Consider the following 25,631-nt stretch of genomic DNA (forward strand, 5'->3'; position numbering starts at 1 on the left):
GGAAATGTTTACACTGCCAGGTGTTACACACTTTTTCTACAGTCTTAGACACCTCCATTGTCACCTACTGTACCTCAGCCTGTAACACTTTTCTGCTGCCTCTTGCAGAAGCTTTGTTTCTCATTATTTGCTATCATCTCTGTCAGCCAGAGGCCTCTATCATTACCTGAAATGTTTTCTGTAAAGTGTCGTGAAGAGTCAGGTGTTGTTGAGAAGACAACCTTGTCGCTTTTCGGCTGTGGTGCCCCGCTAACATCAGCTGCTGAGCAAGATCTAAGCAGCACCGACGTGGCTGGGTTTCTCATTACGGCTGCTATGTTAGGGTGCCTGTGGGTTGAGGTACTTTCCTCTGTAGGGAACTAGTAGAGTTCTGTTTTGAGTAATGAAATTGTGTCTGCTTTTCCACAGTTCCATCAGGATAAACTATGGTTATGCTGTTTTGCAATTTGAAATGTAAAAGGTTTTGCATACATTTTTCCTATATGTGTTTTTTCTCATTTTCCTTTAAGGTCTAATTCCCACACCATCATGCAACTGTAAGCTTTTTGAAACAACAGGTATAAATTGTCAGGCAGAAAAACCCTTGGCATAGAAGTGGACAGTTGAATTTTTACATCCTGTTCTTTGGCTGTATGAGACCTGATGGCTTCACTTTGATAAACCACTTTCCTTGTGGAGATCTGGACCTGGGGTGCCTGCTGTGCATCGTTCGCATGTTCTCACTGAGTTTCCCTGAATTTACTCTCAATGCGTGATTCTTCTACAGCATCCAGACATGCTGGCTAGGTTGCTGTTCCTGTGTGCTGTGTGTGTGCCCTGTCATCAGCTAGCGTCCGGTCAAGGGTGGATCCCTGCCTTGCTCACCAAAAATACATTCCTGTTTATATTAACGTCTGAGCTCGCTGCACTTAGCTGTATTTGTGACGCTGCTGCTGGTTGGTGTGTTTTAAACAGAGGAAGCGCGCCTTGCGGTGGAACAATTCTTTCAGTGGAAAGAAGAAGTGAGAAGCAACAGAGGATGGCTCTTGCTGAAGTCCATCAGTTTCTTGTGCAGTGTGGATTCAGTGAGTTAACCACAGTATACGTTCGTCTTGGTAAAATTAATTTATTCAATCAAAGTTCTCGCTGATGGGTAGGGCCATGTTGAAGGTGTGGATAAAACCTTAGTGACTTCGTGAAATAACAAATTTAACTAATGAGTTAAATATACAACCCTGGACTGACGTGTTCTTGTTATTAATTACAAATCCATGAAACATATCAATAATTAATTCAATAATGTGTATTTTTATTGTTTTTCATCTTTAAGGATCCCAGAGTGCTTTACATGCTGTATAGGAGGAGACCTATTTTGTGCAGATCAGATATCTTATGGACAAGTGAGAAATCGCTTGAATGAAGAGGGAAATGTAGGGAGGCCAGTTTGAGTAGGACCACAGAGGAATTTTCAATCAGGACTCCAAAAACATTCATGGCATCTTTACTGGCAGAGTAGTGTGGATCTTGGTTTAACATCTGAGCTGAAGGAAGCTCCCGTCTAAAGCACAGTGCCTCCTGTCACCATACTGGGACAGTGGTTTGTAAATACTGGTCTGCAGGGACATGCTGGTCCACCACCACCCCTTACAGCAGCAACCTAGGTCCCTCAGATCGGTGTCAGGACTGATCAGTGTTGCTAAGCTGCTAAGATCTGACAAAATTACGCTCCAAGGTGGTAACACTCTCTAATTTATTACCTGTAGGAAGTTGTCAGGACTGCTGTTTTGCTTTGATAGGTATTGCAGTGTGTTTAGGGGTCAGAGTATGCACAAATACTCTATTTATTAGCAAATTCTCCTATAATGTTCCCTGCTATTAGCAGGTTTCCAACAAAAAGCACTTGTACTCTATTCAACATGACAGTCTCTTGCCTGTGTGAATTGTTTTGTAGGAGTCCCTTGCAGCCATCATCCACAGCGGGCTACCATCTGCTCTTATCAAATGCTTGTATCTGTTTGTGTCCTTGCCTGGCGAAGAAGTGGCCCACTCTTCTTTCCAGGAAGTGTTCATTCAGGTAATCAGGGCATTTGTTTCATTTCAATTAATCAATTTGAATTAAATTAATTAGATATGAATGCATTAAAACCTCAGTGACTAGTGTGAGTGGTTTGCAGGGCATTCAGTGGCCTCTGCACAGTGAATAATCCATGACATATCCTGGAAGAGCTAGTAAGCTTTGTTTTGTACTAATTATAGTTAATTAGGCTGGACAGGCACCAACAGTACTTCAACAGACAGTGGTATGTAATAAAGTTGTAGTTTCCCTGCTGTTTTCAATTAGATGTCAGAGGTCCATGAACACAATTATATGTTTTAGATCAAAATGAATGGGAGATCAGTAAGTATACTAATGTATACTAATTACTGTATACTACAATCTTAATTTTTTTCCTCTTTTGGTAAAGATTCACTCCGAGGAAAAAAAAAAACGCAGGTCAATAACTGTATGTAGTTTTAGGAGTGGTGGAAGACGTCCTCGCTGTCTGATCTTTCAGATAACCTCGTCGCTGTGTGGGCACAAGCCATGTGTGGAGGAAGTGGTGGAGAGCTGTGAGCTGCACTGCCTAATTATAGCCCTGACGTCCCTGTGGGACCAGTGCAGCCCTTCCTGGAGACGCCAGGCGTCTCTGGTGCTGAGAGTCCTGTCGGGGGCTGGCTCTCCGAACACGGCCACAGCTCTGAGAGGTGAACACAGCTTTCCGCTTACCCCTACTGCAGACATGTTCAGTATTGGCGCCCGGATCGCTGACGCTATATTCCAGGAAGTATGAGTGTTTGAGAGCATACAAGAAGTATACTTTAAGAAACACAAATTACTCAACTTAATCAGATAGTGAGTGCTGTTATTTCAGATAGACTGTGCAGTTGTTCAATATTAAAGGTCAATACTGGTGTCCGATCCAGGGTGTAGTTCTTACTTGCGCCCCGTGCTGTGAAAGGGCTCCTGGTTGTGATCCCTACCTTCTGATCAGGAATGGATGGAGGGATGGAAGAGTGGATTGACAGATGAATGGATGGAAGAGAGGATGGGTGGATGATGCCAGAGATTCCCTGATTTCAATATGAATTCACATGTCCAATATCACAAATGCTTTGTTCTTATTTGTGTAGATTCTTTCCATTACTAGGCAAATACAGTACATTTATCAGACATTCTTTATGTCTATATTCAAGATATTTTTTCGGATTAATTTTTATCAGTAATAACCCAATAAAGCTGCCCATCCACCACAATTACTGGTACTGACAACAGTGCTTGTGTCACACTCAGCCCAGTAATAGTGATTAATCCCCTTCAAATGAATAGTCCATGGCCACACACCAGAGGAACCCTGGGCTATCGCAGGAGGCTTGTGTTCCAAGCATTCGCGCAAGACTTCATTCTCTTTATGTGAATTATCCATCGATTCATTGTAATTCACATGACATTGATTGTTCAGTGGTCACAGCTACTGCCTTGCTTAAAGTCTTTTGAACAGCTAGGTATTTAGCATATGCCAGGACTGAGTGTCTGGGTTTCCCAATGAGGTCAGGGAGGTGTTACCTCATAGACAGTGTACCATGCAACATCCTTGTCATCTTGCATATGGTAGTAAAAAAGGGGGAAAGGGCTGGCCTCTATTTGCATTGTTACAGTATGTCTGGTGATGGCATTAGTAAAAATAAATAGCCTTAAAAATGAATAACACTTCCAGACAGTTTTTGACTTGCTCTTGCTCTTCGATTCCCTCATGGACTCTCCTTTAGCAAAGGACTGTGTGAAGATCTGCATTCAGAACCTGCAGAAGATGTTGGACCAGGTGCCAGCTCCTGTCCTGGCAGAGGTGGCTGTCGGTGTGTTCAGCTTCATCAGGGACTCTTACTCCCTCAGCCCAGCACTCCTGGAGGACTTTGAGAATAATGAGGGCTACAGGATTCTGGAGACAATACTGTCCCGGCAAGTACTGTACATACTCATTCATGTCCCCAGACGTATTGAGGTCGAAACATTTCAGCAAATGTTTAGGGTCCTGTATGGCGTGCAAATCTATAATTCCCGTGATATCTCTGGATGTCAGTGCAATATCTGCGAATCGAGAAAAGCTCAAAGCTCAAATTTAAAGTTTATTTGCCATTTGTAACAAGTACATTGGAATTCTTAATTACGCTTGTTCTCTCAGTGTACGGACAGGTGAAGACAGTAAACAATAAAAGCTGTAGCAGAGCAGTGCAAAGACAGTTCCTTCCAGTACACAATGCAAAGATACAGAATTTTACAATATGCAGTAGTAAACAAAAACAGTGCATTATGCAGTGCATACATGTAGAATTCAACAGTCACTGGTGGTGGCTAGTAGTCAGTCAGTTTGCAGTTAGCTACAGTATATGCTGTTTTAGGTACATACCGTTTAGGGATAAAAACTGTTCCTGGACCTGGAGGTCTGTGTTTTGGTGCTGCGGTACCACTGCCAAACCTTAGAGGTGAGAAACCATTTAGGGATAAAAACTGTTCCTGGACCTGGAGGTCTGTGTTTTGGTGCTGCGGTACCACTGCCAAACCTTAGAGGTGAGAAACCATTTAGGGATAAAAACTGTTCCTGGACCTGGAGGTCTGTGTTTTGGTGCTGCGGTACCACTGCCAAACCTTAGAGGTGAGAACAGTTTGATCATGGGGTGGTTATCATCCTGTTTTATGACACAGGCTTTGAGTTTCAAGACCAGCTCAGAGGAAACAATTGTACTGAAGGCTGAGCTGTAATCAGAAAAGAGCATCCTGACACAGGTGTCCCATCTGTCAAGGTGTTCAAGTTCAAGTGCAGGGCCAGCGAGATGGCATCATCCTCTAACCTGTTAGTTTGCAAACCGGAGCGGCTCTTGGGAGACCGGAAAAGTGCAATCGGTTCTAAGACAGTAAAGGGCAATACCGGCTGCAAGAGTTACAATCTCGTGGAAAATAAAGAATGTTAGAAAGGAAATAATATTTTCTGCTAAATGCAGCACATTAGTTGTGATGGAGGCAGGGTGGTCTCGAAATACTCCCAACAAAGTGTTGTCGTGTTCGTGCGATGCAGAACTGCCTGTGACCTTGCAACATTCCCAAGAAGATCTGTGCAGAACAGGCAAGAAGCCGCAATGTAAATATGAACTTGTGAAGTACCAACCAGAAAAAGTGCCTGTGCTTGTATCTACGCAGTCAGGTTACTAGAGCAAGCATCAGCAGTATGGCTTGAGCGGTGGAGCTGTGTAGCTTTACCCTGTTAATGATGAGCAGTGCTGGCAGTCTTCAGGCACTATCTGTGGACAGCACATGATCTGAAATAGGCTGCCAGTGGTGGCACTCAGCTGTGGGGAGAGATTGAACTCTCTCCTGATGTCTGTGAAGAGCGTTGATCTCACACAGTCTCGCAGGGCTCACAGTGGGTAACGGCATGCTACAGTATGAGGTTTTAGATATCACTGATGTCCTGAATCACTGGTTCCCCTTAAAACCAGGACTATAAGCTTGACAACGCTTTGGCTTCGTATCAGTCACAGTGCTCACTGTCAAATTAAAAGGCCTGTCCTGTGAAGAATAGGCCTCCTAGATTTGTTTTTTATTTCTACGGTGTAAAGTACAATAGCGTAGAGAGAAAATCTCCCTTCCAAGATAAACTTTAAATAAATTCAGATTTAAGCAGGTGATATTCCATGTTGCGCCACACAACAATGTTGACGTACCGATGTCTTTGCATGGTTGCAGTTGTGATGAGGGATTGAACGACAAGAATGGAAAACCTATTGAGGACCTGATGGACTTCATAGCCTCACTTACCGTCTGTGGCAAAGCTGAATTAAAAGTCGCTGTTTGTGTGAGCAATCCTCAGCCTCCGGGATTCTCGTTTGATCCCCCTCTCAGCACCGGTAAGCAAGCAAACGGCACAGCTTCCTGCTCCAAAAGAATGGCATGCCTCCCAAAAGGCAGTGGGGCCCAGGGTGATGAAGTATCATTTCCTAGTCTAATAAGATTAAGAAGTACTATACTTGCTTATTATGGCTCTTCACAAAATAGCCATTTATCATTTATAGGTGCCTATGACAAGAGAAGGTGAAGCACGAGGTGTTTATTTCATTTTGCTATAATTTGATTTTAATCAGCACTGAAATTAAATCATGCTGCTTGCCCTGTATGCATATATTTCCTTTGTTGCAACAAAATCTCAGTCTCAACTGTTATATTGCTACAGTAAATTGCCTGTGCAGGCAGGCACATTGATTGTGAGAATATGATGCGATGACTTTTCATTCTGTAATGTGATTCTTCCAGCTCGTGCAGCGATAATACTGTAGGTGCAGCTTTTAGAGCTGAAGTACTTACCGTCTTGCCAAAGCCTGGCAATGTGAGGCCTGTGTATTTCGATCGGCTAATTTGTCCTACTTTCTTGGCTCTCCACTGACCTCTTCCTGTCACTTTGCTATGTGATATGTTTTGAGTGTATTACCCTTTGTACAATTACACTGCACACTCTACTGCTTGTGCTGCCCTGGTGAGTTTGGTTTCCCCCTGCTAAAGGCAATCCTGATACCAGTATCTATTCACTATTTCATGGAACCCATATGCTAGGAATCGTCAACCCAATCGTTTAATGGTTTAATAGAGGGGAAGAGGTGTCTTTTATTGGTGCGTGTCCATTACATCACAAATGGTGGTTTTTTTTTCAGCCAAAAACACACTATTACATGACAGATATATGCTATTTGTACTTTCTGAATCTTTTGACTTATTTTTTAACAGTTGCAATCAATTTTAATGAACATTGTTCCTGTGTCTTTTATATTTTAAGTAAACCATCTCTTTACTTTATGTGTTGTAAATATACTGTATAAACTTCACTAAAGCATAGGAAACACAAACAACACCCAACATAAGCCATTGACCTACCTACCCTTATATGACATCAGTGATATTCCTACATTTTATACCTATGTAGTATTTATGTTTACCTTGTTTAATTATTTGTGCACTTCCCCAGTTATTACACACAAAAAGACAAGTATTTCTATTTTACAGACAAAATTCCCTTTAGCAGATTTTGTCTGTTTAATCCAAGGATATACTTTCCTTGTCATGCTGGTGTCTACATACTGTAGTTTATTCTGCTAAAGCACTTACTGAAGCTGCAGCTCGTGTTATTAATAAACCTGTCTACTCTTGCCTTTACATTGTGGCCTTAGGCTACCAATCTGTAAATGATGTGTCCACACAGAGTGCTGTAAATATTTAAGTTAAGTATTAAGTATTAAAATAAATTATTTTGGCTGCAAAGCTGAATTTGTTCTTTCATGTTTTCAAGGTTCCTCTTCCTCTGTGAAAAATCTCCCAGCTTTCAGGGTTCTGCAGTCGGCTTTTCTCCAATCCGAAAACCCATACATCTGCACCCAAATTCTGCATACCATTAAAAAGATCTGGACTTGGGAGAAGGCAAATTTCTTTCTTCTGGAGTGGACTCTGCAATCTCTCTCACAGCTTGCTGAATGCATTTGTTTGAAACCTCAGCAGGTTCACCCCCTGTTTTTTGAGCTAGTGGAACTTGTAGTTTTTCACTTGTCCTACATTCCTCATGAGACACTGAATAAAATCAACTGTATCTTTCGACAAAACCTCTCTCCTGGGTTTAATACAGCCATGCTGGAGTGCTTTTACAAGTTGGTGATGTACAATGGGCTGTTCAGTGACATCTTCAGTGACTCAGGGCTGCTGGAATTTCTCCTGGGTGAACTGCGGAAACAAGCTAAGATTCTGAGAAAAGCAGGTACGACAGATAGGATTGAATTGTGTCTCACTGGTTTCTTTGTTCTTCCATAAACAGTTACTGATTTGTAGTTAATTAATAGCTCCGTTCTGCAGTTTATTTGTATTAGCTTTTCTTCTGCACAGACCAATGTTTCAGCACATTCTTGGCTAAAGTATTAAAACTGAGCTGTTTTTTTACCAAAGGCACCAATGAACTCTTGCATGAAGAGGACATTCAGAAGAACCTAACCTCTAATATGCTGAAAGTAGTAGCTGCACTGACATTACAATCTGTGAAAAACACTGGTAAGGATGATAGCATTATCTTATGCTATGTGATGTACGTGTATTTATCACACCAACTAGTATGTGTTCACAATTTCATTTCTGCAATAAAGTCCTAGGAAAATTGGATTCCTTTAATAGACTGTAGACAAAAAAATTGATCATTGTAGTAGTATTATTATTATTATTATTATTATTATTATTGTAGTATTTCAATGTATGATTTACTTGCAGAAATAAAACTTATGATATACTGTATGCATGTCAATATTTGACAGTACTATTTAAGAGCAAATATGTAATTTAAAGTATAAAAGTAGATTTTGCATAATCATATTTATTTTTCTTGTTGTACATATTTTACTTCTTTTAGTGTTCTTAAGAGACACTGGGATGGTTCCATATATTAAGATATTTCTTGATGATCAGCAGTTCCGGAGCTCTGCGCTGTGCATTATGGAACAGCTGTCAGCTATAAACCCAGAGGAGTATATGAGCACGGTAATCGGAAAGCTGTGCTCATCCACGGAGGGAGAGATCCTGCTGAAACACGACCTTCTGCAGGTGCCCATCACCTCTGTTCTCTTGTACAGCCTACAAAATCTTTCAGAGCATCTTTTTCTCCATGAAGTCTAATTGCACAATATCTTCTGGCCAGACCTAGGTCATGCTCTCTGATATTGGAATGAATTCAAATGTGTGCTTAGTTTTAAGAAAACATTGAAAAGTACAGTATGTCGCAAAACAGCATGAGATACATTTTAAGATGAAGTCTCGATGCATCTGGTTGTGTGGTACTAAGTGAACTAGTTACAATGTCTTTCAAAGGTTAAACTTTTTATAATAGGGGTTTTGTCATTGCAATCGCTGCCGCACTGCCCAGAGGTGTAGGATAGGGCTTTTGTCTTGTGCTGAAGATGAAATCTGTCATACAAAGCGCTGCTTTTGTCCTTATTTAGAGCAGTTATATAACTTGAACTTGAACTTGAACTTTATTGCCATATGTAACCGGTACATGTACTGGTACAACGGAATTCTTACTTACAGAAAGTCTCTCGATTGTTAAAACAAGTGCAGACAGTGCATCAAGACAATATACAAACAAACAGCAGACAATGTACAAGTAAACAAGTAAGGTAAACAGTTTGAATTTAAATAACATACATGATTATTGAAGTATTGGCGTTGGTTTTCCACTTAAAATATGTTGATTGCCTGAGCCTGATTTGGAAATAATGTCCGTGTGGTTAAATATTTTCACTTCAGTAAAACAGCCTCATGTGTCTCAGGCTGCAGGAACTGCTCTGTCTTCCTCTTCCCTGAGTGAGGTTTTTCAGGGGCGCTGTGCTGTTGGAGGTTGGCTGAAGCCTTGATTTGACAGGTCTTATTTCCTGTAATCAAGGATCTCTATCACATTGGCTGAAGTTGGTAGTTTATCCAATAGTATTGCCCTGCAAGAGATCAAATGCCATTATTTTCTGCAGTGACTGTCTGAATTATAGTAAACTCATGTTGTTCAAATGAAAAATAAACAAAGTAGATTCACGTTCATGTAGTCATCTGATCAGTCAACTGATTTCCATTTAGGAGATGAAGGCATCTTGCTTTGCCCCTAAAATAGCTTAATAACTAAGCACGTGCACTAACACAGCTCTGCTCTTTATACATTTTGATCTGCTATCATAAATTGAAATGCTTTCATAAAAGCAACAGTTACTGCTATGAATTGAAAACATCTCCACTAACCAATTCAGTGTGCAAGGTCCAAAATGATGTGCAAATTCAGTTTTTATGTCTAATTTTGACAAATTGTAACACATTTAAAACATAATAAGCAAGTGAATTTATTATCTTAGCCTAAGGGAGCCTGATTGCATTACGGGCAAATTCAGATTGATTTGCTAATATATATTTAGCTGTTAACTCAGCTTCAATTTGATTACACCGGCAGTCTTGCAGTGTGACACACCAAAAATTATGAGCAATATCAGATCATGGAATGTGAAATAAATTCAATTAGGTCTAACCAAATTACTGACTTACAGTACACATCAGTTTTTATAGATTCAAGTCAGAGGAATACTAACTCACAGGCGATTAAACTGTAACTGGGTTTGAGCCAGTGGCAATCAGATTTCCTGTGACCTTTACCGAAATGTGTCAAAGCCATTCTGATTACTTCTATTGGCGCTGATTAAATTGTATTTCCCTTTATGACACATTTACCCATTTGATATATCATCATGCTAAATTGAATAACGCTAATTTAATTCTCCCGGCTCTTCACAATCCATTTCCCCAAGAAATATATTTATTTTTATGTACTGCAGAGCCTGCTTGTTTAAAATGACTCGAAAATCACCAGAATTTGATTTTAATGGCAAAGATCGAGCTCATTAAAGAGGAACGTGGAGAGTGCGGCCCTCTGCTGTGGTCTGAGGAAGGTGCTGATGGGGAGTTACGCCGGGAAGGCCTGGATTGTGAAGGGGGCCCTTGAAGCTGTGGAGACCAAAGCATTAGTCCTGCCACCTATTAATACAGCTTTGACCTTTAGTTCTATACTGTGTCTTACATATTTAGAGAATAATAGCAATTTAAGCACATCCAAGGGAAGGGGGTCTTGGGTTGGTTCCTTTTTTGCCACCACTATTCGGTGGAAATGCTCTGCAGCTTCCTTCTTTATTTCAGCCCCCCAGGCTTTTGAAGGTTTACAGAGAGAGCGTACTCGAGGCTGGGGGGGGGCAAACACACTGCACTGTTTCCACAAATAGCCCCTCACACACGACACACAGACTCACGGACTCAGGCGCTCTAGTTTCTGTGCGCGAAGCCAAGCAGTTGCCGTTTCTTTCCCGCTCGCAGTCCCTGCTGAAGGCGCTGGAGACCCGGACGTGTTGGCCGGCCTTCCGGGCGGCGAGGGGCTTCGTCGGGCTGCTGTCTGTCGTCCTGGACATGGAGGGAGCGCTGCGCCGCGAGCCCCCCAGAGCTTGGGCCGCCCTGGATCACGACAGCCTGCTGGGCCTGCTCCTCCTGACCCTGCGCGCCGTGGCCGTGGCCATCCACCTGGACCCGGCCAACAGCCACCTCTTCCAGGCCGAGGGCTACTGGGGGAGGCTGGCGGAGGCCCTGCTGCTGCTCGGCAGCTTCCAGGACAGAGGGTTGGGGGGCACCGACGTCCGCCTCACGAGTTGGAGGGCATTTCGGGAGTTCGTGGAGGCGGCCGGGAGCTCCGGGGATCAGCTGCCGCTGTGCTTGCGCGACTGCGTGAAGCTCCTGGACTGTCTTGATCGGGTGGCCCGGGGCTCCTTCCTGTCCATGGAGCTCCCCAGCGCCCCGGAGGACACTGTGGAGAACTGCGGACATCCGAGCAGTGCAGGGCAGCCCGACGCCCCTGAGGACCCGGATCTGCTGGGGACGGGTCGACGGGCTGCCCACAGCGTGTCTTCAGTAGCTGGGGAATTTGATAACAGGTAACCTGCTGCCTTCCTTCCTCTAAACCCGCCGTCTGTCATTCCAGTTAAACAAACTCTCTGGGTCCACAAAGTTCACACTGTTGAAACTGTGTGTCCCGGGTACGAGCTCAGAGACGGCCGGGGAGCCATGCCGGTGTGTCGTGGGTACGAGCCGGGATACAGCTGGAGAGCCATGCTGGTGTGTCTCGGGTACGAGCTCAGAGACAGCCAGGGAGCCATGCCGGTGTGTCGCGGGTACGAGCTGGGATACAGCTGGAGAGCCATGCCGGTGTGTCGTGGGTACGAGCTCAGAGACAGCCGGGGAGCCATGCCGGTGTGTCTCGGGTACGAGCTGGGATACAGCTGGAGAGCCGTGCTGGTGTGTCTCGGGTACGAGCTGGGATACAGCTGGAGAGCCATGCTGGTGTGTCTCGGGTACGAGCTGGGATACAGCTGGAGAGCCGTGCTGGTGTGTCTCGGGTACGAGCTGGGATACAGCTGGAGAGCCGTGCTGGTGTGTCTCGGGTACGAGCTGGGATACAGCTGGAGAGCCATGCCGGTGTGTCCCATGTACAAGCTCTGTTTGTTTCTACTAGGTTCGCTTGGAATCAAAGAATTGTGCATCCTGGAGCAGTCCGTGTTATGATGACCCTTCTTCCAAAAATATTTAGTGTGGAAGATGTACAGGTATGTTTTTACACTCTTTCATAGGAAGTGAATGATTACTTTTTCTAGGAATTTGTAAAGCATATACCATAATGTATCTTTGCCCTTTTACAAAAAGGATATTTAACCAAATGGAGTAAATATAGTTAATTAATAGTGCCATTATTATTATATGAAATATCTGGTCATATACACCAGAGCTTTTAGCTACAAAAGTGCTGTAGGTTAGCAGCAATCCTCCCATGTGTTCTTAGCTCTTTGTGTGTTCCTTTATTTTATCTCTTTATGTTGTTAGTGCGCATAGTCACAATAATCAGGATTCTGAAATGATGTAAAAGTTGTAGAAGATGAAATAGTTGTAATAAATGTCAAAGCCTATTACACTAATTTGCTTCCTCTGTAATCTTCCTGTCAGCAATGTTTGAGAAGACCTAAAGACACTTCTCTTTAATTTCCAGCTGTCAAAAGAACTCCAGTGTGCTTTAGCCGATCATGTTCAGACACTAGTGAAGCCTGAGAGAAATCGACAGATCATGTGTGAGTCTGGGCTTCTGCACACGCTCCTGAAAGACTGTCAGGCCATTCTGGACAGTACAGACGACCCCCTACACCTGCCAGTCATCAGGATCTTTGAGAAGCTGGCTTCACAGGCTATTGATCACAAGTGTTTGAGGTGAGTTCAAGCTTGCATTATAGGGTACATTTCTTTAGTTCTTTTGTATATACTCTATTCTATTCTGTTGTATATGAAGTGTGGAAGTTCTAGTACAATAAAACAAAATTTGCAGAAGATAAAGGACGTCTCTGCCACACCCAGTTAAATATAAACCTGCGTGACAAGCCCACCTTCCCAACATGCATTGCTGTGCACATCTCCTCCATCTTGTTCCCACCCTTGCCGCTGCTTCTTGGCTCATTCAACCTAGAAACCCAGCACACTGTCATCAAATCTGTACCTCAGATTTCTCTCCCTCTGAACCACACAGCACTACAGGGCAAAAAAAGAACAAAAACATAATTTTTAAAAAGCCTCAAGGTTTTATGATGATCTCTGTATCCTTCCCACTTAGTTGTTGCGGTTATGGTATGGCGGTAAAGGATGTACACAATTTGTTTTCTCTCACCAGGTCATTTTAATGAAATCTCTTGAATCTGTCCTGGAGCTTTGCTAGGTTGACATTTTGTTTTCTTGTTCAGGTCGTTTCTGCGCCTGGGAGACCCCTTGCAGTGTGGAGAAGGAAGTCCTTCCCCGTCTGCACAGCGGGCTGATTCACGATCTTCCAGCTCATCTTCGCAGGGTAAGAAAACCCTGACAATCCGACAGGACTCGTCATTCTGTAACCCATATCTTCACAAGCCTAATCAATGAAATTATTAGTTCCTTAGGATTAGGGTCATATGTAAGTGAGACTTCTGCTGACAGATTGCAGCTGCCATGGCATTCAAAAAGCAAAAATTGAATTGAAATTCATAGCCAACCTCTGTCTGTGAAATTCGGTCTATAACGATGGTGAAAGGCTGCCTCCTTGTTTGTGCTTTCAGGGCAGGTCACGGATCAGACTGCCGGCTTGCCACACAGAAAGCTGAAGCCCAGCTTCAGTTTGCTGAGTGAGCGAGGGGGCTTGACGGTACCCCTGCTCCGCACTGTCAGCCTCATCTCCATGACCTCCCCGCGAAACCTTCACCCCCTCCGAGTCTCGGCGTCGCCATCCTTCGTCGAGTTCGATATGAGCAGCACTGGATATGGGTAAGGGGGGCTCGCTCTTGCTCTCTGTGGTCAAGAAGTGTTAGAGACCAGCTGTCTGACAGGAACGATGGTCTTAAAAGTCAAGGCAGCGCGGCCCTGTGGACTCTAGAGAGTAGCGCATACTGAGGGGAAGAAGGTCGGTGGTCTGTGTCAACTTTTTCACTGGTCTGTTTCTAGTTTGTCAGTGGTTGTTCCCAGTTTCTCAGTGGCCTGTGCCCATTTTCTTGTTGGTTGTGTCCACTTTCTCAGTGGTCTGCGTTCGGTTGCTTGATGGTTATGTCCCATTTTTCACTGGTCTGTCCCCAGTTTCTCAGTGGCTGTGCCCTGTTTCCCAGTGGCCTGTGTCCAGTTTCTCAGTGGTCTGCTTTCAGTTGCTTGATGGTATTGTCCCATTTTTCACTGGTCTGTGCCCAGTTTCTTAGTGGCTGTGCCCGGTTTCCCAGTGGCCTGTGTCCATTTTCTTGGTGGTTGTGCCCAGTTTCCCAGTGGCCTGTGTTCGGTTTCTCTTGGACCTGTGTCTAGTTTTGGGCAGCTTGTTTTCACTCCTGTGGGAGGAGCCGGGCAGCTCTGCAGGCCCTCAGGAGAGCACAGCCAAGGACAGCCAGCCAGCCCTGCTCTGTGACATGAGGCCTGCTGGAGTCCAGGCTGGGGCTGAGGACAGTGCTCATCTCCTTTGATCAGCCACAACAAATACGCTTAACAAACCAAACCCATCGTTTAACAACAGGTTATCATTTGCCAGAGACTTCCTGATCTGCTCTGCCAGAACTGGGTTTCCGGTGTTATATTGGCAAGTGGGCTGGAGTTGCTGTATAATCCAAGCCTCAGTCTTAGAAAAACAGTGGCATTATTGCTGCTTATGATAAGTGTATCTGTGGTGACTGATTTCTCACTCCTGTTGTTTTTGCAGATGCCTTTTCCTCCCATCGCTGGCCACAGTGAAGGGTGTGAATGCAGAAGCCATTCCAACTGGAGGGGTTGGCTCTGGTAAGATATACTGTGTGCACCTGTTCCACTAGAACCAATGGACTACAGCTTTATATCTGCATTCAGAACATGTTCTTCATGTTTCATGTGTTCCTTAAAACAGATTGAGTCATTCATACATTTATTATATCATTACACAGAGACCCATTCTGAATCATTGTGCAGGTATCAATATCTCGTAAAGCCTTCGATGGGTTTGACGAAATAAGGGTGGTGCTGTATTTGTTTCCTTTTCCATTTCAGAGTGCCGAGGCTTTCCTCCATCTGCCGGTCTGTCTTTCTCCTCCTGGTTTCTGATCAGCAAGTTCAGCTCCTCGTGCGACACACATCCTCTCCGCCTCCTCACTGTCGTGCGCCACATGTCCAGAGTCACCCTGCACTTCGTCTGCCTCTCCATCAGCATCTCCGCAACAGATGGCTGCTTAGTGATCTCTACAGAAGAGGAAGCATTTCAGTTCCTAGGTGAAATAGCTTTCAGTAGTGGATGTGAAACTATTTTTTCTTATACAGTGTGTGACCTCAGGCCTGTTTGACTTTCACTTGTTGTTTTGCATCCCCTAACGATCACCCTAGCACTGCTTTAGAGACAATTACCTTGGCACTCCTGGCTTCTTCCTTGTATAACCTGACGCCTGACACATGACACCAGGCTTTACACAACTGTACCACTAAAGAGAGATTGCGCTGCTCTTGTGAACAAGCTGTTTTTTCATCTGATCACTCACTTGTACAGGAAATGAATTCACATAGACAGGCCCACTTGTGACATCCCACCCTTCAAGGCATGCATGCTGCACACTCTGCAGTTTCGCAGTCTCTGTCAGTGCGTGCCTGAGGTACTCTCTGTGCGTGTTTCAGATATGATGGAGCCGGAAGCTCAAGGCTCAAGCTCTTTACCAGCCTCAGTTCGCTTCAGATGTTCCAAGCAGCTGATCCCTGGACAGTGGCATCACCTCACCGTCGTCATTGCCAAGGATGTGAAAAAAACCTGCAAAGTCATGGCCTACTTGAATGGCAAACTAATAGGAGCAGAGAAGGTACCCTATTATCACACATACGCGTACTATATTAACCTGTTATCACACACATACTGCATATACCTGTTATCACACACATACTGCATATACCTGTTATCACACACATGTACTACAGTATGTACTGTATACCTATGATGGCACACACATACTATATAGATCCACTATCACACACATGTACGATATAGACCCATTATTACACACACGTACTATATTAACCTATTATCACATGCACACCATGTACAGTATGTAGTTCCCAGCCACAGCAAAACTTATCTGTAACCCCTAAAAGAATTGACTGCTGGTGATGCTGAAAAATAGTCTCGCCATTTGTTGTATCAGTTTTCACATCCGAAAATACATTTTACTTTCAAATCCTTAACACGTAGGACAATATTCACAACCCGTTGTCGAAACAGACCTCCGCCTCTCCGGGCTGAAAGAGCCGCCTCTCCCCCTGGCAGATGCGGTACATCCAGCCGTTTCCCGGACAGAGCGGCGCCATGGACCCCGCCGCGGCCGTGGACGTGTGCGGGATCATAGGCACCCCGCCCCGATGGGCGCGGCCCGCCTCCTTGGTCTGGCGGCTCGGCCCCACGTGGCTGCTGGAGGAGGCGGTGTCACCCGAGGCCGCGGCCCTCGTCTACAAACTGGGGCCGGGCTACCTGGGCAACTTTCAGGCCCTCATTCCCCAGGGTGTGTTCCGTAAGTAGGCCGGTTGCTGAAGTTAACGTCTTTGTCTTTCAAGTGGGGAGCTGCGTCAGCATGCGTAGGCTGCAAAGGAACAAGTAATAGGTTTATTCCATGCTGAAAAAAAGCATTCACACCCGAAGAAGGCTCCGCGGCCGAGATGTTTTCTTTCTTCTTTTTTTTCAGCGTGGAATAAACCTATTACTCGTATCTTTGTCCTTCTTAATTTTGGGACTTGTGTGAAGTGCATTGGGATTATTCTTCCTCATCATGTGGGATTATGTAAGTAGCTTCTCATTAACTAACCCCCCCGTGTTCATTTTTTAGGGGTTGATCACCCGGATCAGCCGCCTTTCCGAATTGTCGCAGAGGAACGGATTTCTTTCGGCATCAATCCAGCAGTGTCCACCGTCACCGCTGTCACAGAAATCAGGGACCTTTACAATGAAGTCGACAGCCGACTGATCGCCGAGCAGGTTTTTTCCCGCTTTTTGTCCTTGTCATTCGAAAAAAAACAGAAAGCACACAATTGCATCTGAAAGACGCTGTCCGGCTCCCATCTTCTTCTTTTTGTGTAAAATTCAGTCCTCTGAAACCATCTTTTGACACATGTGATGAAAGGTTACAGAGGCTTGCTTAAATCTTGCATTCGTTATCAGTCCTAGCCAGTTCATGCCTGTTTTCCCTGTGTCTGCCCCTCTGTGTTTATTTAAGATGGGGCTTGTGTCACGCGACAGCTCAACTCCAGTTTACCTGGCCAAAAATATTGCTCAGCACCTTTCAGGATCTGCCCGGACCATCGGCGCAGCTCTGGTGGGAGATATCGGTACTGAAGCTTCTCCTGTCGAATATGTGTTTCTTTGTTGTTTTTATGAATTAGGACACTCACAAGAAAGAAGGTATTCGGATTTTGTATTACAGCACAGAGTCAGCAGAGAAAATTATAATATTAGCATTACAGAAATACAGCTATAGGGTGGAAATGGCTTTGGGAATACCTTAAACTACGATATTAAACATTTACATGCTACAGTAGACATCAGTAATTCAGTGCTCAATGAATACCAACTCAGTGTACCTGCAAGGATAACGTTACTGTTCAATGTACAATAACCTATATTGTCTCTACACTATTTTAGTTCTTTTTGTGTGGCACTAGTCTCATTGTCATTTTATTCATATATGCATTTGACCTTATTGTACACAAATGATTGTTTCTCGCACGTGCTCTTAATGTGAATTTTTTATTTCGTAAGTCACCATTGAGAAGGGTGTCCAGAAGTAAGGATAGTATTATTAGTAGTAGCAGTAGCTGTAGTTTGTTCACTGTCCAAATATGTATCTAGCTGCTTAGTCACTCATAGCTCTTTCTCTCTTGTACTCGGAGGCCTTTCGTGTTCTCAGAGTCGGATGACCTGTTGTTGTTGTCTGCAGGAGTAAGGACATTTGTGTCGAAGAGTGCAGCCAGCAGTTTACAGTACATCGGGGGGCCTGCGGTGATCCTCAGCCTGGTCGCCATGGCGTCAGACGACAGCTCCATGTACGCAGCTGTGAAAGTCCTCCTTTCCGTCCTGAGCACCAGCTCCAGCTTCGAGAAGGAAATGATTCGAGTACAGGGCTACAGGGTAATGCGGATTATAAAAATGAATGATTTTGTATTGCTCTCTACCACACAGTAGGTGAATTATTAAAAATGATGGCCAGGAGGTCTCCATTGCCAGGAGGTCTAGTTAAGTTACAGACGGTTGGACTGGCCATCAAAGGCTACAGTTGTGTGAAATGTAACATATAGGAAAAAAGCACTGTGGACCTGGCACACAGGTAGTGCAAACAACGCAACAGTCATGATGAATTTCACTGCTTTTCTCCGTTTGGCTGTTAGGATTAGGGATAGGGTTTAGCCTAGTGGTAGGGATAGGGTAAGAATGGCTGTTGGAGTAGGGATACAGTGTGGGTTAGTGGTAAGGATAGGGTTAGGGTTAGAATGGGTGTGTTAGGGTTAGAGATAGAGTTAGGGTTAGGATGGTTGTAAAGGTTAGTGTTACTTTGTGTGTCAGTGAAAAGTTGGTCTCACTGAATCCCAGGACACTTCCTGATCAATAACAAAGATTACCTTTTTTTGGGGTTGAAATTCACACATGAAGTGAACATGCTCCAACTTTTTGCTCCATCTTCCCAGCTGCTGGCGTTCCTGCTGAAGATGAAGTGTCGTCTGATAAGCCGCAGGGTTTTCCAGCTGGTCCTGTCCATAGTGGGAACCATGGAGCTGGGCTGCGGCTCAGTGTCAGTGCAGAACCTCTGTGCCTTTGAGGGGATCCTCTGTGATTTTGAGGTACAGTACATCGTCTTCTAAACGCAGCTCTTTTGAGTGAAGGTGTGCATTTATAGCCCACTTGAAACAATTTATATTGACAGAATCAGTTTAAATGTGTGATTCTTGCTTCAAGTGCTATCAGAATTCGAATTGTTTTTTATTTATACTAAATTGAGTGTAGCATTAGGATTCAAAACTGGATTTAGATCATTGTTCACATGTGCATTTATCTTCTTGAGCTCTCAGTCACTTTAGTTAAAATGTGAAAAATTAAGAAATTAATTTAGGGAATTCACCAGAAAAACAAATAGTGAGTATAACATTTTCTTAAAGAATATTCCACATCACTGGTGAAATGGGAAAAGAAGATTAACAAGTACCACAGAATTAAGAAACGTATGTGTTTATGATACACAGTGTAAGATGCTGTTCAGTATTTTTAATGAAGCTTTAAATTGTTCAGAAATAAAAATACATGTATTTATCTTTAGCTTCCACTGTTCACTACAGTAACTGAATTTGTGGATCACAAAACAATGATTTATTTGTGTTTAACTCGTTTTAAAGGTCTGGCAGAAGGCTCCAGAAAATCTTGACTTGGCTGTTTTAAAACACTTTGTGGATATTCTGAAATCTTCAAGGTATTCTTTGTTCTTATCAATGAACTCATTATAGATTTTGCCTCTACATCACAAACTCGCATGCTTCCAAATCTTTTTTTTCTGCTCAACTTTAAACTGGATTCTGGAGAGAGAGTTTCTAAAGAAAAACTGACTAAAAAGGAGGAAGCAACACAAACAGCTGAGAAAGTTGTGAATCGAAGGACTTGTGTCTAGACTTCTAAAGTGAACCGTCAGACGAATCAATACTACAGTATATGTTCTCAGGAAGGTTCTGACAGATGAGGTACTGTAGACGCTGCACTATGAAGCTTGTGCTTAAGTAGCTTTTTAACCCCAAGGGAATACTGGAGAGGGGAAAAATAATGGCAAACGCACGCTGGAATAAAAATGACAATATCGTAGATTGTGTATTGTTTCAAATAATCAGCAATGTGATCTGTGGTGGTAGTGTATGATGGAAACCAGAAGGGTGCTGTGGGATAAACGTGTGTGAAAACACAAGTGAACCTGCATTTGGGCACAGCACGGTGGGCAATGACAGGCCAAGTGGACAAACGATTACAAGCACCCAGGGCTAATGCTGACTGGCTCACACGGTCGATTACAGATTCAGAACATCTTGCTGTTTCCGCCTCGGTCCTCCAGGATGATGTTCTTATCCCTTTCAGCGGCGACCCCTGGAATGCTGAAGTCATGCATCGGTTACACGTGATGAAAAAGCTCCTTTTCCTTCTGAATGACCCTTCTGTCACATGTGAAAAAGTAGCCGTTATCTGTGCCATCATGACAAGTCTGCTCAAACGGTACTTTCACATCAAGGATGTATGCAGGTACTGTATGACAGGGCCCCCTGCCTTAGTTATGATTAACGTTTTCTGCTTGAAACTTAAATTGTCAAGAGGACATATTTCTCGTGAGGTATTCAGTGGGGATCCTAGGTCACTTGTTGGTCATTAGATATTCATGTAGTGGTGGGCATAGAAGCTGATACATAAATCATTTCACTTTCCTACCAAATTAACCTTGTGCTCATAGTCATGCATGCAGTGCACATACTTAAAAATCTCTGCAGAGAGATCCTGTCCTGTCTTGTTCTCTTAATTACCACAGTTTCCAGATCTTTGCTCACTGAGGATTATACAGTACATTGTGTTAAAAAACTGGTGAACTGTGGCTCTCCAGAAACATGAGTTTAAGATTAGTGTTGGGATTTGAGGAATTGGGATAAGGATTTGGATTTAAGGTTAGGGATTAGGTTTAGGTTTTAGTATTGAGGGTTGAAGAAGGTTTTAGCGTTGTATAGAATTTATATATAGAGAGTTAAAGTTAAATCTAGGATTATCATAAGGCTTATATGGAATCTCATTCATATTGATCACAATGTCAGAGTATTCGCATATTTATTGCATTGTATTGATTAAAGATTTGATTTCTGTCTTGTCTTCATATTTGCATGCTTATGGTTTTCGTCTAGACTTGGATTGTTCCTGGTTCACACGTTGCTGCCACCCACCTTAAATGAGAATGTCATTTTTTCTGATTTCGTTTTTGATGTATCACCACAAGGTAATGATATTAAAGTTTAAGTAGTTGTGTGGTTTGGGACTGCAATCTTCTTATCTAGACAGCATTAGAAAAGCCACTGAATTATGCTCTCTTTGGGCCAGACTAGTTCTGCGGTCCTGTTGAGCGTTGTGTGATCGATGTTAACTATCAAAACTGGGACTTCGTTATGCTGCTTTTAATTTTATAATGAAGATCTCCCATTACCTGTAATAATTGATTACTTTTTTCTGACCGTAATTGTTCTATCGTCCCATTTTGAAGCATCTTCTGAGATAGAAGTACACCGAAAACTGCAGAATTTCTCTCCTTATATTCTCAAGGACTGAATTGTCTTGAGCTGAAATCCAAACCACTCAACCGGCACGGCGTGATATGAGCAGTTTCTTTCACTTCTGCTTTTGTAGCCCTGGGCCAAACACCTGCAAGGACAATATGGATCAGAAACCAGTTGCTGGAGCTGCTGCTTGATTTAATCTGCTCAGACAGTGCTCTGTCTTCGAAGTGAGTGTCAAAGAGAGGAAAGACAGCCACAAGACGGTTGTATTCTGTGCTTGCATTTTTTAATTTAGATGTCATACGGCACAACGTTAGAATTAACGCTTACGATTTTCACCCAGTATCCAGTACGTCAGCAATTATATGTGGAACTGGTGTTAATATCCCTAATAGTTGTCTTCACATAAACTGGAACACATTTCCCGTGGTAAAAGTAAGGTGCACAATCTGTATTGCTCGATCCTAAAACATTTTTTTTCTTTGTATTATTTTGTAATCTGTTGTACCACACATACAGTAGCTCGTGCACCTGCAGTGTGGCATGTGAATGTCCTGACCTTGAAGAACCATGTCAGTCTGTTACATTCCTTTACTTTTTTTTCCCAGGAATCAAGAGGAAATCTTTACCGCGTTGGGACCTGACTGGTTTCTGCTCTTCATACAAGGCAAAATTCATTCAACATCAGTCCTGCTGGGAGTACGGCTATTAACAGGGTTCCTGTCCAACCAGAACATTTTAATGAAGTTCAGAGATGGCGAAGCTCCTGGAGTCCTGGCTGAATCCATGATGGGAGAGTGCAGGATCCCAATGGGTATGGGCAAATTCCATCTGCCATACAACACAAAGCTGCTCTGCTTATTTATTCCTGTTAAAGCAGGAATGACAAAACATAGCACCTGGAGTTGAACAAATCAAGAACGAATATGAGATTTTACAATGACCTTTTTATTTTTTGTTTACTTAACAGTTATGACTATACTTTTATTTTCCTGTTATTACACGGAACGATTTCATTCTGTGGGGGGGGAGAGGGAGTAAAACTGCAGAATGATTTAGGGTGAAGGTTTTCTGTCTCTTACCCAGGTGAGACGGAGTTGCCAGATGTTGTAATCGCACTATTTTTTTTCATTTTCTTAACAGACAATTTGAAGATGCGTTCCTGGTCATTTGAACGCACAAACGCTGCATCTCCGGGATTCGATTTATTGCAAAGGCTCTTGGGAAACCACATAAACATCCCGCAGGTTTACTTTTTGCTGGCCGCTTTGTTCCTGCAAAAAACTGGCTGTGAAGTACCAACAGGACAGGTAATAATCTGCCTGGGGGGGCAGGTTTGTTGTGTGAGCTGATTGTCAGATTCAAGCTGCTGTCTGCCCATTTTATGAAAACAATGATAAAAGGGGCTGCAGCACATTCCAGGATTGCATTGTTGAGAACCTTCCTCCTGTAAAGAGCAAATATAGAGGTGGAATCCCACAGGTCCTGGAAAAGCTAGAAAACTAGATGGGATTTGCCGAGGGCAAGTTTTTAACATGTGGAAACAATGACGGAGTATGTGTCAGCAGATTAGACAATTCACACATATCTATTGGCACCTGGTCACTAGTGATAATATTTCCTCCGCACAGTAAAGTATAATGAAGTGTGAGACCAGCAGGCAAAAATGAAACAGAGTGGTGAGATTGAGTGACTGACTTTCTCTGCGACTGGTTTTCTCATTATGATTTGTAAGGATTTCATGACAGGCTCACTTGAGTGGCAGTGATAGCAAGACTTCTTCTGTCTCTCTCTCGCCACAGATGGACCTTGATGTCGGACTGCAGGGTCTGATAGACAGCTTGGATGAAAACCAGGACATCCAGCTGTGTGCTGATGTGGCCATTCTGCTCCTAGAGCTGGTGAAGATTATTTTAAGCAAGGTGTGTGACCAAAAACCTATTTATCGTCTCACTAAACCATGGCGCTTTGTGAACTAATTCAGTCTATGCCCTTTGATGTAAATAAACACTTTTCTGTTTACACATCATGCAAATGACTTTTTCTTAAAGAGTGAATTAAACATTTAATGTCTGTTGTTTATAAAAAAACATACTTCCTAAGCTCTTCACATACAGTATACCAAACAAATCTGTCTAATGTTGAAAGAAGAAAAACACTTTGTACCGATGTTCTGGTAATGTCTTATCGATCTTTTGCTTTTGCCTCTGCCTCTCTCGTACCATGAAGCCCATAACAAGCGCAGAGGACTCCTGGGAAATAAACTATCCAGGGAGCATCATGCAGTTCTTCTGCCTAGTCCACAGCATGTTCCCCAGGAGCCCTCTGTGGGCCTCTCCCGACTTCCTTCACGCCTTGGCAGGAGCAGTTTTCCCTCCAGATTCCCATGAAGTAAGTCCGTCGGAAGCTTCTGTGCTCCTTCTGTTTGTTATGCCACTGTGTACGGCAGCCATGGGATTATTATAATCCTCTCTAAAGTAAACTGGAAGGCTGGACTACAGTCAGACGTGGTGTGTTTGAATAGTCGCATTACGGCAACAGTGCTGAATATATTTGAATTGTAGCGGAATGTGCCGCAACGCCATTTTGGCCCTTGTTTTCGGGAGCCGGATTGCCGTTCTGACGCTTTCTGGAACCTTCTTCAACAAAACTTGCACGACAAAAAAAATCAACAAAAATAGTTTTACGGCGCACTCTGTTCGAATTTCACCACAAGTGAAGTACTATACGAAGGAGTATTGCAGATGTGGCATCCTGTAATTCAGGGATGTTGTGACAGAACGCTCACACTTCCTGGGCTTTCTGACGTTGAGAATGAGTCTTTTTCCTGTGTTTCCTCCTCCCTGCATTCAAGCTAATTCTTCCATCTGTTATGAGATGACACTGTTCTACTGTAGTCATTCACAAGAGGCCTAAACACAAGTTTTGACAGATAAGTAAAATTTCCAGATGGAAATGCTTAAGATCCAGTATGCCCTGATGGGGATTCAAACTCCCTCTGCTGGCCTGAAAGGAAACCGGATCACTTCAGCACCAAAAGCCAGAACCCTCTCTCTACCACTCACACCTTGTAATGTCTCTGTCTCCGCTGTAACCAGCTGCTGCAGGGTCTGTCTTATAAAGCTGCGTACATCAATTTTATTTGATCTCTAACAAATTCACTGCGCTAGGTCAGTGGTTTTGTGACAGAGTGTGAATGAATTTAGACCTCCCTGACCTTTCTGTTTTTTTTTAAACCTTTTCGAAATTACGTTGTGTGTTCTGGCATTTCCTCCTTGGGACTTGAACACTGCCCGTATAACCACGTTCTCGAAGAGATGCTTCTTTCTTGAAACCCTCTCAGCGACTGGGTTCATAGTTGCAGCTGGCAGCGGGATGAACGTTTCATGGTGGCCTGATCCTCGCTTGGCCTCGGCCCGGGCTGCTGTCCAGAAGGCCTGCCACACATTCCAGTGCTGAATGTGGAACGGCTCTGGTGCCGTTCCACCGCTGCGACGTGTTCAGTGGCCTTGTGAGTGGGGTCCATGTTGTCCATGTTGTCCCACAGGCCTGTGTCGCGGCCTCCCCTCAGGACAGCGCGGTGCTGTCGGAGGCGGGTGCTGCTCAAGAGGAGGTGCTGCCGCGAGACCCCCACCCAGCCAGGAAACAGGTGTGCGATTTCATGCGCATTCTGCTGATGGACAGTCTCATCAACATCCCCGCCAAGAGACAGCTACACCCCTTCGTGCTTCTTCTGGAGGTAGGAAACTGCGTGTGTGCGACCCACCCTTTTTTATCGCTTCAAAACTTATAGATGTCTCCCAAGCCAGGCCTTTGAGGGGACGCCCTCTGCCTTCTGAATTAAGAAACAGCACACCTGTGAAGCATTAAGTTCCGAAGTACTTAACAGGACTCTTTGGGTAGAGCATACTGTATGTATGGAATCAATATTAATGGCCAGGAAAAGCAGGGTATTTGGTTTAGGGCAGTTTGGCTGGTTTGGCTGTGTGCATTTTTCATTTTCTCCATGAGGTGTCACTGTTTACTCAGTTGTGGAGCTGATAGTCAGGACTGAGGGGATACTCCTGAATTTAGAGAATGGGATGTGAGGTGGGTGTGGGGTGGTGATGCTGTTAGAATTAGACCCCTATCTCATATGTGAACAAATCGTTAATATCATAACTAGATTAACACTTTTTGGCACAGTGTTTTCAACCTTGCTTTC

The 25,631-nt window shown here is 43.7% G+C and overlaps 1 protein-coding gene across 5 annotated transcripts in view; it reads left to right on the top strand.

Moving 5' to 3' along the window:
- Positions 1-25,631, top strand: part of wdfy4 (WDFY family member 4) — a 67,937-nt gene that overhangs the window by 5,765 nt on the left and 36,541 nt on the right. For 2 of the 5 annotated variants that reach the window (XM_088634475.1, XM_088634478.1), the window contains exons 5-34: positions 955-1,064; positions 1,931-2,053; positions 2,535-2,724; positions 3,787-3,976; positions 5,759-5,919; positions 7,350-7,808; positions 7,994-8,095; positions 8,448-8,638; positions 10,937-11,544; positions 12,123-12,213; positions 12,651-12,865; positions 13,390-13,490; positions 13,735-13,939; positions 14,850-14,926; positions 15,170-15,388; positions 15,785-15,963; positions 16,425-16,665; positions 16,978-17,126; positions 17,365-17,476; positions 18,085-18,275; positions 18,830-18,982; positions 19,532-19,605; positions 20,256-20,417; positions 21,062-21,153; positions 21,558-21,654; positions 22,036-22,241; positions 22,571-22,737; positions 23,230-23,349; positions 23,657-23,818; positions 24,975-25,166. In XM_088634475.1, the coding sequence (XP_088490601.1) occupies positions 955-1,064; positions 1,931-2,053; positions 2,535-2,724; positions 3,787-3,976; positions 5,759-5,919; positions 7,350-7,808; positions 7,994-8,095; positions 8,448-8,638; positions 10,937-11,544; positions 12,123-12,213; positions 12,651-12,865; positions 13,390-13,490; positions 13,735-13,939; positions 14,850-14,926; positions 15,170-15,388; positions 15,785-15,963; positions 16,425-16,665; positions 16,978-17,126; positions 17,365-17,476; positions 18,085-18,275; positions 18,830-18,982; positions 19,532-19,605; positions 20,256-20,417; positions 21,062-21,153; positions 21,558-21,654; positions 22,036-22,241; positions 22,571-22,737; positions 23,230-23,349; positions 23,657-23,818; positions 24,975-25,166 (5,339 nt within the window). Of the gene's footprint in view, positions 1-954; positions 1,065-1,930; positions 2,054-2,534; positions 2,725-3,786; positions 3,977-5,758; positions 5,920-7,349; positions 7,809-7,991; positions 8,096-8,447; positions 8,639-10,936; positions 11,545-12,122; positions 12,214-12,650; positions 12,866-13,389; positions 13,491-13,734; positions 13,940-14,849; positions 14,927-15,169; positions 15,389-15,784; positions 15,964-16,424; positions 16,666-16,977; positions 17,127-17,364; positions 17,477-18,084; positions 18,276-18,829; positions 18,983-19,531; positions 19,606-20,255; positions 20,418-21,061; positions 21,154-21,557; positions 21,655-22,035; positions 22,242-22,570; positions 22,738-23,229; positions 23,350-23,656; positions 23,819-24,974; positions 25,167-25,631 lie in introns of those variants that run through there. The other 3 variants (XM_088634476.1, XM_088634480.1, XM_088634479.1) reach the window with 2 other exon arrangements.

The sequence above is a fragment of the Lepisosteus platostomus genome, chromosome 6 (genome assembly GCF_059453375.1).
Source record: "Lepisosteus platostomus isolate fLepPlt1 chromosome 6, fLepPlt1.hap1, whole genome shotgun sequence".
Classification (NCBI taxonomy): domain Eukaryota; kingdom Metazoa; phylum Chordata; class Actinopteri; order Semionotiformes; family Lepisosteidae; genus Lepisosteus; species Lepisosteus platostomus.